The 16340-nt window shown below is 35.0% G+C and overlaps 1 protein-coding gene across 1 annotated transcript in view; it reads left to right on the top strand.

Annotated features, from left to right (window-relative positions):
• The window catches only part of LOC128666879 (cytochrome P450 2G1), a 38372-nt gene that overhangs the window by 3055 nt on the left and 18977 nt on the right, over positions 1–16340 (top strand). Inside the window, exons 2-4 of the mRNA XM_053721683.1 lie at positions 4438–4600; positions 6848–6997; positions 15696–15856. Of these exons, the coding sequence (XP_053577658.1) occupies positions 4438–4600; positions 6848–6997; positions 15696–15856 (474 nt within the window). The remainder of the gene's footprint in view (positions 1–4437; positions 4601–6847; positions 6998–15695; positions 15857–16340) is intronic.

Below are 16340 nucleotides of genomic sequence, written 5' to 3'. Positions count from 1 at the left end.
TGCGGCTCCGTGCACCAGCCAATGAGGCGCCACGTCAGTGACATCACACTCACTGACCCTGAAGCGGAGCTGACAGCGCGGGAAGGAGGAGAGAAGAAGAGGAGGAGGAGGACTGTCATCTGCCTGGGGTAGGGAGAATTAAATAGAAGCAACAGCCAGAATCATTGTAAGTAAATTCAATTGAGATGCTATGACATTGTTTGAGTTCTTCCCCTGCCTGGCCTGGGGCACACAAGATGATGTTCCTCTCCCTGACAGTCCCGCCCCCGCGCCCCCTCCTCTCTCTAAATTCCTTCCTGTAGCTTTGCGCGGCTCCTCATTCAGCTGATGTCTCCCCCCAGGGTGCCGCGTGTCTCGTCACTGCAGGTTAAAGGTTCATTCTCTAGAGATTCTAGTTCTAATCCCTGAGAAAAGGAACACTTTCTCTCTGTGGGATCTCCTAGTCACTTGACCCCTTGACCCAGCCTGTTAGATAAAGGAGTCTTTTACTTGCACTGAGCTAATCTTGTGTTTCCTGCTGCATTAGACACATTGAGTAACGGCAACACAGACAGTGCATAAATGTATTTGAAATTATAGATTGCTAACGTAACGTTATAGCATCAAATTGCATGATTAGGTTACTGGAATATAGCAAACATCTAAATATAAATAAGGGTATCTCAAAGAAAAAAATAAGAGCTGTTTGATAATGCAATACCCTCAGTTTTTTTAAAATAAATGTGCATTTAAAATCTCACTGCAAGCTATGGGTGTGACAGTTAGTGACCAGGAAACATGCTAGCTAGAGACAAAGTGAATTACAGATTAGCAATTAAAAAAATAAAAATATTGCATGTTATGGAAATCTGATACACAGACCTATACATGATATTTATTATATGTCTTGGCTTGTATTAATGGTTTGGCACACACAAAGCATGGAATATTGCCTGATTTATGCATTAGGTAGTAATGTCACTGTAACTGCATAAAGTTAAGGTATGTAGGCACATTTTGATATATGCCCCTGTTGTGGCCCCTTCTGAAGTGATTGTAGGCAACTGGGCACCTCTTCTGCACATCTGCTGCAGGGTCCTGTCTCTTTCATATAATACATGGATGGCTGCTCAATTCATAGAAACATATATAAACTGACCAAGATACATACATCCATACAAGCATCCTGCCAGATCTACAGGTAACTCAAATACATCCATATTATCTTCAAAGAAGGGCTGTTAAACTGGTGAATGGTGACCCCATGACCTTAAAATGGTCAAATACCTTGTAATTACAAGACTCTTTTTGCTTCATAAATTAACATACTAACCAAGTGCAATGCTGCTATAAATATAGCTGATAATAATAATAATAAGGTGTGATAACATGACAATGTTTTGAATAAATGAGCATGTTACTTGCTGCAACTGTTTTTCAATTGCCCCTAAATTATAATTTAACTTTTTTTTTTTTTTATTACAAAGTGTTTCATACCCCTTATATATTTATAGTTTAGAGGAGATGAAAGAGAGGTGATATAAACCTAAAATCTATTAAGGGATTTAAAACAAAAAAACAAAGATAACAAAACTGTTGTAGAAGGACAATATATTTAGAAGTTTTTTGTCTAAATACTTCCAAGTGGTTGATTTATTTAAAAAAAAACAACAACCCTTAGATGTTAGTAACAGTAAATCCTGTATATGAATTCAAGAAAAACTGGGCTTTAATGTTTTAAACCAATTTTTTTTTTGCGGTCCTAAATAATAATAATAAAAAAAAAATCCTCATTTTTTTCACTTTTTTTGTGGGGGGGGGGGCGCTTCAGGTTTTTGTGCCTACAGGCATCTGAGATGTAAATCCGGCCCTGTCTGTAATTACCTTGTATCTAAGCCTCTGCAGACAGCCCCCTTATCTCAGTTCTTTTGACAGACTTGCATTTTAGCCAATCAGTGCTGATTCCTGCATAATTCAATGGGAGTTAGCACAATTTTATCTATATGACACACATGAACTAGCGTTGTCTAGCTGTAAAAAAAAACTGTCAAAATGCACTGAGACTGCCTTCAAGGACTTAGAAATTAGCATATGAGCCTACCTAGGTTTTGCTTTCAACAAAGAATATCAAGAGAACAAACAAAATTGATGATAAAAGTAAATTGGAAAGTTGTTTAAAATTGCATTCCATATCATGAACGTTTAATTTTCACTAGACCTTCCCTTTAAAGAACTTTTGAGTGCTATGTTCTATGAGATCTGTTTTTTTGAAGATTGGAAATTTTGATAGTGAAATTGGTGTGTTTAGTAACACACAAGCCAAAAGCTGATTCAGTAGGTCCTCAAATACTGACTGAAACTCCAGAGTATTTCTGTTACATTATACAGCTGGGTAAACACTTGTTGCTATATATTGATATCAAACATTTGTGGCTTTAGAATTAATGCAGTTACAAAATAGTGAAAACTAAAAAACTTTAAACATAAGCTTTAGCACTGACCTTACAAACATTAATAAGGTAAATATTGAAACAGTAAAGCATGGAACAGCCATGTTGCTATCAATAGCGCTAGGGCATCTATCATACTTGAGTCATACAAAAGTTAATCAGCTGAAGCACTCTGGCAGTTTCAAAGTACAAACCCCTATTACATTCTTTGGAAGTTGCTAGAACAACTTCCAAAGAAAGTAGAAGTATCCTACAACCCTTGTTATTATGAAAGATATTTCTAGTTGCAACTTCTAAAAGCAGTGGAACAAATGTATTTAGCTGTGGTACAACTGCATCAAAGAAGGATCACAAAAAATTATAAGTTAAAGGGACAGTCTACACCAGAATGGTTGTTGTTTTAAAAGATAGCTAATCCCTTTATTACCCATTCCCCAGTTTTGCATAACCAACACAGTTATATTAATATACTTTTAACCTCTGTGATTACCTTGTATCTAAGCCTCTGCAAACTGCCCCTTTATTTCAGTTCTTTTGAAAGACTTGCAGTTTATCCAATCAGTGCCTGCTCCCAGATAACTTCATGTGCACGAGCACAGTGTTATCTATATGAAACACATGAACTAACACCCTCTAGTGGTGAAAAACTGTTAAAATGCATTCTGAAAAGAGGTGGCCTTCAAGGTCTAATAATTAGCATATGAACCTCCTAGGTTAAGCTTTCAACTAAGAATACCAAGAGAACAAAGCAAAATTGGTGATAAAAGTAAATTGGAAAATTGTTTAAAATGACATGCTCTATCTGAATCATGAAAGTTTATTTTGGCCTAGACTGTCCCTTTAACTGACACATCAACAAAATTAACCTTAACTATGACCAACCCCACTGCAACTAACCTTAGCCACATAATCAGGATGCAGTGACTTACAAACCACATCATCCCCCATAGCTATTGATATTCAATGTGCCCCACCCTAACATCACTTCTGCTACCGTATAAATAATGCCTATATAACCCCCCTATCGGTAATTTCCCATTAATACACCCAGAATGCAGGCAATAACCAAACCTACTCTACTGGACATCAGGATATATTTAATTGAGAGGAACATGATCTATTATAGATCTATTATTTCCTTGTTGATTTCATTAAGAGGGGTGAAATTGCTCATCTGAAATTGGGGGTTTCCCTCCTTTGCATCAGTGAGTCACAAGCCAATCTAATTTGCAGATGATAACCATACAAATGGCGATCACCTACAAAATGTAGGCACATGTAAAGTGTTTTAACAGGGTTAGGAGCCCTATAACCCTCCACAAAACACACAGGGGCATGCAACCTCCATTTTTGAAAGAGGTGAACCCCCTCCTCATAATTATAGAAATCACCTACCTTATGTATTTAAAGTTTGGGGAGAAGTGGCTCCAAATGAGCCCCTATGCCTTAAACACAGTATACACACACACATAAAATACCTTAAATGAGGGGATCATTTTTATTTGCTATGATGGTTCTCATGCCAAGGTACAAGGTGATTGCCATGGGAATGGAATTAACATTCTACTTCATTTATTTTAGAATGTTGTATATAAAACGTACTGTAGCAACCTTAATAATATAATTACTAAAAAGCAGTAAGTACTTCTTAATGGGAAACTGGAGTTGCTCCTCTTTTAAATGATGATTCAAACACCTGAATATATATCAGGTAACCACCACAGAAACAGTGGTTACTTTATAAAATAATATTTGTGGAATGGGATAACCCCTCTATTGGCACCTAGAATATATAGATGGACATAAGACCCCTTATTTAAAACCAACAATTGTTCTCCCTCAAATGAGTGGTCCTCCTTTAGCAGTAATGGGGAACAACAGCACAGCTTCTTAGTGTAATAATAATAATAGAGATACCTGGCTAAGAGTTTAGTCATCTTTATGTTTTATTTACTCCCTATTCTTAAATATTCAACCAACCTTAAATGTTTCTGATTTATTTATACAGCTGTGGAAAACATATGGCTCTGTGTATACACTTTACTTTGGGTCAAAACCTGTAGTTATAATTTGTGGCCACCAAACCGTGAAAGAAGCTCTTGTTGATCAAGCTGACGACTTCAGTGGACGGGGAAAGATGCCTACTGTGGACAGAATTCTTCAAGGTTATGGTAAGCTCTTTTTATTTATCCCAGATAATTATTTCAGAGTACAGATTTACTCTCTGCTTCTCTAATAGTTATGTTCTTGTAATCTGAAATGGTTTTGTGTTTTCTTGTATGAAAATTAATATATTTTTTAAATTTACTAATCTATTCATTTATTTTGAGAGCAAAAAAAATGTACCCCTTTAAAGAAATGGGTGGCGCGACAATTGTGTGTGAAAGATGTAAGAGTTTGGTACCAGCCCATTTTTTTATATATATATATATATATATATATATATATATATATATATATATATATATATATATATATATATATATATATATATATATATATATATATATATTTATATTAGGGTTGCACCGATACCGATACTAGTACTTGTACTCGTGCAAATGCACCGATACTTAAACCGATACCGCCAATTCCTACCCATACGCATCTTGTGGCGTTTTTCAAACTGCATGTTCCCTTTCATTTTAAGCTGGAGTGGAGACTTAAAGGGCCATAATACCCAAATGTTTAAACACTTGAAAGTGATGCAGCATAGCTGTAAAAAGTTGACTAGAAAATATCTCCTGAACATCTCTATGTAAAAAAGAAAGATATTTTACCTCAAAAGTTCCTCAGTAGCCACCTCCCATTGTAAAGTATTTCTAAGCAGCATTTTAGTCTGCCTGTCCTGGGACATCTTAGGGAATGAGCATCGTGAACTCTCATATTATTTCACCAATCAGGTAAAGGAAGTTTACTATGAAATCTCATGAGATCACAGTAAGAGTTCATGACCTCAGCACTGCTGATGCTGATTGGCTGCTGTTCATTTCTTCATTTTTTTTTATTTTTACCTGCAGCTGGGAGCAGCTGAGTATAACTTTTTACACAGAACTTACTCTGCTGAGCTGAGGAAATTGTGAGGTAAAATATCTTCCTTTTTTACATAGAGATGCTCAGGTGATATTTTCCTGTCAGCTTTTTACAGTTATACTGCATCAGTTTCAAGTGATTTAGCATATGAGTATTATGTCCCTTTAACTAAAAATTGTTCACTTCTGTTCTGCCAATACAAATTGCTGTTATTTGTATTATTGTACATCAGAGCAGTGCTCCAAAAGCTGCTACTTTAAAGCTGGAAGCCTACCTGGGAGAGATCACTGTACCTCATTCAGACAAACCCCTGAATTACTGGGCAGTTAATAAACTGAGATTTAATGTCCCAAAAATATCTTTCTGCACCATGCAGTAGTGTGAAAAGTGAAAGACTGTTCAGCTTAGCGTCAAACGTCCTTACTGATAAAACAGACTTATAGCTGAACATGCAGAGATGCTTCTGATCCTTAATAAGAACTTGACACTAATGTTTGACAAATTATTCTAATTGCTGGATTGCCTTTTATACTGCTAGTTCTCATCTTGCACAATTATGTTCAAAACATACTGTACTCTGAGGAACACCCTTAGCCAGGGCTGGAAATAAAAAGCAGCCCTGGAAAAATATGAAGACCAGCCCTATTTTCTGTTGAGTCAGTAGAATGCAAATGCCCCATTTTTCTCAAAGGGGTTTACTGGGATACTCCTTCCCCAATATTATTTTCAGAATTAAATGATATAACTTTTTATTAAGTACAAATGTCAGATTGATGAGTTATATAGGCACCCTACAACCCAATTGCATCCAGTAATCACCCCTTTAAATTGTAGCTTTCCAGCCCCAGCTGCTGCAGCTGTTATTTATTGTTGTTATTATTAATATATGTTATTGTAATATTTTTATTTATTAACATGTTCTGTGAACTTTGTGACAACAAGCACATAAAACTGTTTTATTATTTTAAAATGTCTTGAGTTACAGTTCATAATTATAAAGAAGCGATCTTAAATCATTAGTCTGTATTGTGCTTGGTAAACTGTCATGACATAAAAAAAAGTATCGGTAATTGGTATCGGTGAGTATTTGAAAAAAAAGTATCCGTACTTGTACTCGGTCTTAAAAAAGTGGTATCGGTGCAACCCTAATTTATATATACATATATATATATATATATATCTATATATATATATATATATATATATATATATATATATATATATATATATATCTATATATATATATATATATATATATATATATATATATATATATATATATATATATATATATATATATATATATATATATACCTTTGGTCTACATAAAGATGAAATATTACTACACTATGTGTTTCTAAATAAATAATCTTCTATGCATCCAGGAGTTATAATGGCTAATGGAGAGCGCTGGAAACAGCTACGTCGTTTTACTATTACAACCTTAAGGAATTTCGGTATGGGGAAGCGGAGCATTGAAGAAAGAATACAGGAGGAGGCCCAGAGTCTGGTAGAGGCTATTCGAAAATGTGAACGTAAGAATCTTATTTATTTTTTTTGCACCTATGTGAAATTGATATGCTTTTCAGAAGATCAAAACGCAGAGTAAACTAACTGATAGCTTGGGGGCTACCTGGTGGTGATCCAGAAGTGGTTCCAAACAACTGCCGTGTCATATATACAGAGACTATAAAGAAGGTCTTCTGAAAAGTATTAAAATTGTAATTCTCTGGAACGGTACCTGATTCATAGGTAATCCACTAAAGCCGCTCAGTGCATTAGTCATAAAAATGTGAAACTTTATTCGAAAATCATTAAAAATATTTACTGAAAAAGTTTGGAGCGTAGATACAAACTGAGTTTGACATTATCTGATGCGTTTCACGCCAAGAGGAAGCACCAATATTGTGTGAAACGCGTAAGTTAACATCACACTCCTTTTGTACGTATGCTCAAAATAAAAATTCCTTTGTGCAAATACATATATATACATATCAATACATATGTACACATATACAGACATATATATACAAACATACATATCCATAATTAGACATGTATATGTATATATCTTAATGTTAAAGCCCTTTGTATGCTTTTTTTTTTCTTCTAACACCTGCGATCTCTTTTCTTTGAGTCCTTATAACTTTTTTGTACATATACATATTTAGACATGTATATGAATGTATCTGTATGTATGTATTTTTTTTCTAACACCTGAGACCTCATGTCTGTGAGCCCTTATAACTTTTTTATGCAATAGTTTTTTGTTTTTTTTGTAATAATTTTTATTAGAAGGTGTTATTATGAGTGTAATTGTATTTTTTACGTGTTTTGTGACACTTTTTGGTTTTTGCGAAACAGTTAATCAGAGCTTTGCAGTAATCATTATAGAGTTAATCGCAATTGCACTCACGCATTCTCATTTACTTTAAAAATACGATTGCAATTTAACTTTATTCCTCTCCTTGGGGTCAATTTACTAATGTGCGAGCGGGCATGATACAATGTAGCGTATCATGTCTGCTGCACATCGATAAATGCAGGCAGCATACGCTGTCGACATTTATCATTGCACCAGCAGCTTGTGAGCTGCTGGTGCAATACCGCCCCCTGCAGATTTGCGGCTAATCGGCCGCTAGCAGGGGGTGTCAATCCGCCCGATCGTATTCCAATTGGTTGATTTCTGTCCGCCGCTTCATAGCAGGCGGACAGGTTATTATGGAGCAGCGGTCTTTAGACCGCTGCTTCATAACTTCCGTTTCTGGCGAGCCTGGAAACACGGGGCACCAAGTTCCGTACGGAGCTTGATAAATGACCCCTTTGTATGCAAATCGTAAATAATTAAAGATAAGTATTAAAAAAGGATGAGAACAAATAAAATAATACTCTTTAACATACAGTATATACCTTTGCAAACATATCCAGTTATTCAAGATGTTAATAATAAAAGGATTAAAGTATTTATACAGTGAAATAAATGCAGACCCCAGTAAAAATTATTTGAGAATCCTTAAAGGGACAATGCACACTAGATTTTTCTTTGCATAAATGTTATGTAGATGATCTATTTGTATAGCTCATCTAGGAGTGTTTTGTAACAATGTATAGTTTTTGTTTATATTTTAATAATGATACTGATTTTTAGACTCCTAACCAAGCCCCAAAGTATCAGATGCATACATGCGTTTACATTAACAGTAGCAAGCAGGAGTCTGTAATCTTTCTTTTCATTTGTAAGGAAGGGGCGAGGGTCTGCACTTACTGCTTTTCCAGCCCCTTTCACTGGGTGTCCCAGACTAACCTCATCAACAGTGCTAAACTGGGAGCTTCTAAGTAAATTTTTAAAAGGTTTTATACTGGATTTTTAAATCAGTATCTGTGCATATTCTTTTACATGCAGTTATATGAAAATTGGTGGACACTAAACCCAATTTATTTTTCTTTCATGAATCAGATAGAGCATGCAGTTTTATGCACCTTTGTAATTTACTCCTATTATCACATTTTCTTCGTTCTCTTGCTATCTTTATTTGAAAATGCAGGAATGTAAGCTAAGTAGCCGGCCCATTTTAGGATCAGCTTTTGAATTTACTATTATTTTTCTTCGTTCTCTTGCTATCTTTATTTAAAAAGCAGGAATGTGATGCATAGGAGTCAGCCCATTTTTGGTTGAGAACCTGGATTATGCTTGCTTATTGGTGGGTAAATGTAAGCCTCCAATAAGCAAGTGCTATCCATGGTGCTGAACCTAAAATGGTCTGGCGGCTAAGATTTACATTCCTGATTTTAAAATAAAGATAGCAAGAGAACGAAGAAAAATTGATAACAGGAGTACATTAGAAAGTTGCTTAAAATGTCATGCTCTATCTGAATCATGAAAGAAAAAAATTGGGTTCAGAGTCCATTTAATAAAAAAGGCAAACACAGTTAAGTCAACAATCAAGTGATTAAATAATATCCATGAATCAAATAAAAGTGGCCACATTCTGTATGGTAAACACATTAAGCAAATGCCTGTGTATAAGAGAGAATAAAGATTATACAATAAGAAGACTACATGCTTATACTAACATACGTCTCTAGTAATAACAATCTCTCCTGCCTCTCCAGTTCCTATGTGATTCAAAGCAGCTTATTCAAAGCAAATGCCGAGAAGAATAAGCTTTAGCCAATCAGCTGCAGAGAATGATGTAGGAACCAGTTAAAGGGATATTCCAGTCAAAATATAAATGTACATAGATTAATTGCATCTTTGAATAGAAACATATTTGCAGTATAAATGTACTGGCAAAACTGCTTCTCGTAAAAGTTATCACTGTTTTAGTGTTGACATATTTCTCTGCACGTGCATGTGAAGCATAGGTAGATATTGTTACTGCACCCACATTTTAAATATTGCAGCTGCTCAGATAATCAGTAGGGCTTGTATCATGTCTGCAATTAACAAATTCAGTCATTAACAGATGGTACAAGCACCTTAGGCTCTCTGAGCAAGTGCTGTGTTTAAAATGCTGGTGCACAGCGCATACTTAAATACACTTTTGAAACAGCTATAGTTTTTATTAGAAGCATTTTTGCTAGTACATGTATATTACAAAAATGCTTCTGTTCAATACTGAAATGCATCCATGTGGTTTCCAATTTTGGCTGGAATGTCCCTTTAAAGGGATATCAGTACACACGTTTTACATCTATAATAACATTTACTTCATTCTGATTGTATTCTTTGTTGAAGAAATACCTAGAGCACTACATGGCAAAAATAGTGCTGTCATTAAAGGGACACTAAACCCCAAATAATTCTTTCATTATTCAGATAGAGAATACAAATGTAAACAACATTACAATTTACTTCTATTATTTATTTTGCTTCATTTTTTAGCTATCCTTAGTTGAAGAAAAAGCAGTGCACATGGGTGAGCCAATCACATGAGGCTTCTAAGTGCAGCAACCAATAAGCATCTACTGAGCCTATCTAGATATGCTTTTCAGCAAAGAATATTAAGAGAATAAAACAAATTGGATAATAGAAGTAAATTAGAAAGTTGTTTAAACTTGAATGCTCTTTCTAAATCATGAAAGAAAAAATGTGGGTTTTGTGTCCCTTTAAGTGATCTTGCAAATGGATAACATTCTTGCAAAACTGCTGCCACATAGGGCTTTAGAGACGTGAACTCTCCTGAGCTTACGTCACTGGTTTTCAACAAAGAATACCAAGAGAACAAAGAAAGTAAATTAGAAGTAAATTAGAAAAAAATTTAAAATTACATAATCTATCTGAATAATGAAATTAAAAAAAAATTAGTTTCATGTCCCTTTAAGCTAGAGAGGCTGGGAAATGTTTTAATCATTTTTGCCCAATTACACCCTTGTTACACAAATGACTCATTGGGCCGAATGCCCTAAAGCTCATTATACCATTGTAATGTTGAAAAGCTATCCGCTTAGCAATAAGTGTCTAATGTTCTTAAACAGATATGGAACCCAATATATTTTCTTTCATGATTTAGATAGACAATACAATTTAAAAAAAGTTTCCAATTTACTTTTAATATCAAATTGTCTTTGTTTTCATGTTATTCTTTGTTGAAGATATATCTAGACAGGTAGCATGCACATCTATAGTACTACATAACAGGACATAGTGCTGCCATCTAGTGTTGTTGTTAATGTATAACATTGTTGAAAAACTGCTGCCTTATATAGTGCTGCAGACGCGAGCACACTCCTGAAGTTACTTTCCTGCTTTTCAAGAAAGGACAACAAGAAAACAAAGACAATTTGAAAATAGAAGTAAATTGGAAAGTTGTTTAAAATTGTATGTTCTGAGTCATGAAAGTTTAAAGGGACAGTCTACACCAGAATTGTTATTGTTTTAAAAGCTAGATAATCCCTTTATTACTCATTCCCCAGTTTTTCATAACCAACACAGTTATAATAATACACTTTTAACCTCTGTGATGATCTTGTATCTAAGCCTCTGCAAACTGCCCCTTTATTTCAGTTCTTTTGACAGACTTGCAGCCTAGCCAATCAGTGCCTGCTCCCAGATAACGTCACGTGCACAAGCACAGTGTTATCTATATGAAATACGTGAACTAACACTCTCTAGTGGTGAAAAACTGTTAAAATGCATTCTGAAAAGAGGTGGCCTTCAAGGTCTAAGAAATTAGCATATGAACCTCCTAGGTTAAGCTTTCAACTAAGAATACCAAGAGAACAAAGCAAAATTGGTGATAAAAGTACATTGGAAAATTAAAATTACATGCTCTATCTGAATCATAAAGTTTATTTTGGCCTAGACTGTCCCTTTAAGTGTTCAAAATCTTGTGTGAAGCTAATTTTGTAAAGAGATGTGTTAGATCTTTTTGTAATGATCTATACCACAGTCTTGGCGTGATTTATAAGGGTTCTTATAATTCCTTATTATTTTGACTATCATGTATAGCAATTACGCAATACATGACAGTATGCTACAAAATACAGCACTCTTGTGAAAGTTTGCGATATGGAAATGTATTTTGTGATATAAATATATAGGTTAACAATATCTGAATTTGTATTTTGTCATCTGTTAATATGTGTTTGTAATTCTATCTAAAAATGATGGGCTAGATTACAAGTGGAGCGCTAAATTATCGCGCAACCGCAAACTGGGCGCGTGATAAATAACCAGACATTACAAGTGGCTCAGAAAATTAACCAGAGATCAGATCTCTGGTTAATTTTCTAAAAGTGCCCCAAATGCCCTCAAAATAGAGGGCATTATAGTTAAAAGCAATTTTTTTAATAAAAAAAACTGCACTAGGCAGTTTTGGGGCTTTAAAGCTGATGGGAGTGGGGTGTTAGAAAAAAAAACGCACTGAAAATTGATTATTTTTTTTTAATATAAATTAAAAATTGCTGCAATTGCTGTGCTACTTACCCCTTTGGTCTCTGACGGCATCAGAATGAGGCTCCCATTGGAGTTTATGGAAGCTTGCTCTCGTGAGCGCAATGCTTACCAACAGTGCGAATGCGAGCTTGCGTTCGCATTGCTGACAACTTGTAACATGTGCGCTGGTATTACTTACACGTGCGCTGGTATTACTTGGTGGAGCGCTAATATCGCTTTCAAGAAAGCAATATTTAGCGCTACACTTGTAATCTGGCCCAATGTTTATTGTGTATTGATTTTACACAAAACAAAATATAATGCAATAAGTGTATATATCGTTAGCAAATGTTTATTATGCAGAACTTTATTTTACATTATTGAAAATCATTATTACTTTATTAGGACATCATCATTTCTCTTTGCTTTTGCAAACAAAAAAGACGTTTAATGGACATTATTTTTATTACAATAAGAAAACTATGCAGGGATATTTGATTGGCTGCACACTCTAGTGACCTATTTATAACTGTACCTTATTGGCCACAGCAGAGACGGTAACCTAAGTTACAACATGGCAGCTCAGATTGTTTCATAGACACTAAAACTTTGCACTTATTTTGTCAATATTTAAAAAGCTAATGAAACTTTATAAAATAAATCTACATTTTATTCTCAGACTAATCTTTTCTCTGAATGCATCATTCTATCTAGCATTTATTTAGTGTTTAATGTCCCTTTAACACATTCATGTTATGCCACTCTTTCATTGACGAGATTAGCATTTTTAAGAAATATACAGAACGTCATTGACTTTGGAATTTGCATATAGTTTATTTGACATATAGCAAAACATAGGGCTCCATTTATCATTGGGCTGGTGGACGAGGTTCTCTATCATAACCCTCATCTGCCCAGCATTATGGCGAGCGTGAAGCAGTACGCTAACTGCATTTAACATTGCGGCCAATTGCACGCAAGAGGGAGCTGTCAACCATTCCGATCTGATCGGGATGATTGAACGAGCCTGAAACGCAGAGGCTCCTAATCTGTTATCGCATCTTGATAAGTGGTCCCCCTAATCTGTTTTTAGATTTCAGAAACACAAATTATCTTGTAAGCAAACATCCTTTGAAAAATATGCCCCCTCCAGACTGCTGATATTTGCATATATTTGCAACGTTTTCAGGCAGGGGTATCACGCTCAATGTATCTGGGGGGCCACTGGCCAAGTGTTCTCCCATAGGGGCCGCTTGAACTGAGTAAGTGCTCCATAACTGGATATACTAAGAACTGGACGTGACATCTACCCAAGTAGTAGTGCATGCTGGGAGTTGTAGCCCACAATAGACATACACAATTCTATATTTATCGTTTGAGTGCCTATATAGAACTTTAACTAGTTACACCTCTTATAATCCTAAAAAAAATATGACAGCCCAAATTAATAGTTTATCAATTAAAAAAGGAAGGGCCAGATTAAACTATCTTGAGAGCTGCATATGGCCCTGGGGCCGGTTCTTTGAGACCACTGTTCTAAGGTATTGAGCCCTATACTTTCTTATAGAAGCCACATTACGTATAATTGGTACGGTGAAGAAAAGCCAATTTTTTGGAACATTTCCCTTGCTATAAATATCGTGAGAATTGCAAGAATAAAATTGGCTATATCTTGCAGGAAATAACGAAGATTTGAATATCGGGCCTTTAATGAGATGTTGTAATACTGTTTTGCATGATGACCACTTATAAACTTAAAGGGATAGTAAACCCACATTTTATTTTCTTTCATGGTTCAGGTAGAGCATGCAATTTTAAGCAACTTTCTAATTTACTCCTATTATCCATTTTTCTTCATTCTCATGCTATCTTTATTTGAAAAAGAAGGCATTTAAGCTAAGGAGCCATTTTTAGTTCAGTGCGCTGGACAGCATTTATCCACCAATCAGCAAGAACAACGCAGGTTGTGAACCAAAAACGGGCCGGCTTCTAAACTTACATTCTTGCTTTTCCAATAAAGATTGCAAGAGAATGACGAAAAATTGATAATAGGAGTAAATTAGAAAGTTGCTTAAAATTGCATGCTCTATCCGAATCATGAAAGATAAAATTTGGGTTCAGTGTCCCTTTAAAGGTTACTGTGTGTCCTTTTTTGATATATTAGAAACTCTATTCCTGCATGTAGAATGATTACGGGTTATCACATCGGTCATGTTTTCCTGGACACTTATAAGTTACACATGCTGAAGGGAGGAATATGTATAGTGCCTATGAATAGTGCTGTCCAGAAAAACAATACATGTTCCTCCCTGCACACCCTGCAGCATGTGTAACTTGTAAGGGTCCAGGAAAAATGGCTGAGGTGGCAACACTAAGAATGATGCAAAAATAAAGTCAACCACGTACCCTGTTTAATCAATGATAAATAAATCTCATTGTGTTCCTTCATACCGTTAGACGGTTCCAACAACAAATGAAGCTGTTAATTAGTCATTTAAAGCCTTATATTCCACCAAAAAAAAAGAAAAAAATCTTTATCAACAATTATAATATATTTGGGGACACTAAAATCAAAACTAAACTTTTACAATTCAGATAGGGAATGCAATTTTAAACATCGTTCACATTTACTTACATCATCTAATTAAAGTAATGGTAAACTTTAACTATTCAAAGGCCATATATGTCATCTTTGACATTAAAAAGTATATGTGTACCTTTTTTTGTTTTTAATCCATCTGTAAAAGGGTTAAAGTAGTTCATATAGTAATGCTTATGCCAGCCCACTTGGATGAACACTTTTTTTTTTTATGTCAATTCCAGTGAACATCCAATCAACACGTGTGTCATATGACAATCTTAAAGTCCAGCCCCTTTAAAACCCTTAGCCTATGTTGAGAGTTAGTGGGACTGCTCTATACAGCCCAGCCAAAACAGGAAATGAAGGGGGTGTAGGAATATCAATTAGGATTATAAACCTTTTATTATAAAATATATAAACACTTTAAAAAAATTAAGTGGTTTTATTTGCAAACTAATATATTTTTCATTGCAACATTCTTATAGTCTGAAATTTACCATCACTTTAAGCACAGTCTTTCTGATGCATCAACTCCTATTTAGCACGTTCAAGAATTCACAGTGTATACGCATATTTGTCTGTGATTGGCTGATGACTGTCACATGATACATACGCCAAACAAATAAAAGGAAACTATAACATATATCAGAAAGAATCTGCCTTGTTTGCATTGCTTAATTTATATTTATGCAAATAGACTCTGTTTAATGGTTCTTTAACAGTCATTTCAGGATAAAGGAGAGACACAGTATTTTATTTATTCTCTCTACTCTAGAGCGGCCATTTAATCCAACAAACCTTTTGGTTCAAGCTGTGTCCAATGTGATCTGCTCTGTGGTGTTTGGAAAACGGTTTGAGTATGAAGATGTTGAGTTTCTAAAACTTCTGAACCTGCTTAATGAGTCCTTTATACATTTCAGCTCTACGTGGGGACAGGTAAAAGACATTATTTTCTCCAGGGGTTTTTGCTGTCTTGGGGCTCATACCACCTCAACAGTTGTAAAAAAGCATGTATTAGTCTTAGTTAAAGGGACAGTAAACACCAAAAATGTTATTGTTTAAAAAGATAGATAATCCCTTTATTTACCATTCCCCAGTTTTGCATAACCAACAATGTTATATTAATACACGTTTTACCTCTTTGATTACCTTGTATCTAAGCTTCTGCAGACAGCCTCCTTATCTCAGGTCTTTTGACAGACTTGCATTTCAGGCAATTAGTGCTGACTCTTAAATAACTCCACTGGGGTGAGCACAATGTTATCTATATGGCACACATGAACAAACAGTACATGTTATACGATATTCGCAGCCAGACTTTGAGATAAGAGGTGGGTTGCAGAGTTTTAGAAATCAGCTTATAAGCCTACTTAGGTTTAGCCTTTAACAAAAAATACTAAGAGAAAAAAAAAGTAAATTG

The sequence above is a fragment of the Bombina bombina genome, chromosome 7 (genome assembly GCF_027579735.1).
Source record: "Bombina bombina isolate aBomBom1 chromosome 7, aBomBom1.pri, whole genome shotgun sequence".
Classification (NCBI taxonomy): domain Eukaryota; kingdom Metazoa; phylum Chordata; class Amphibia; order Anura; family Bombinatoridae; genus Bombina; species Bombina bombina.
The sequence above is the reverse complement of the archived record's forward strand: the minus strand, read 5'-3'. Positions and strand labels throughout refer to the sequence as shown.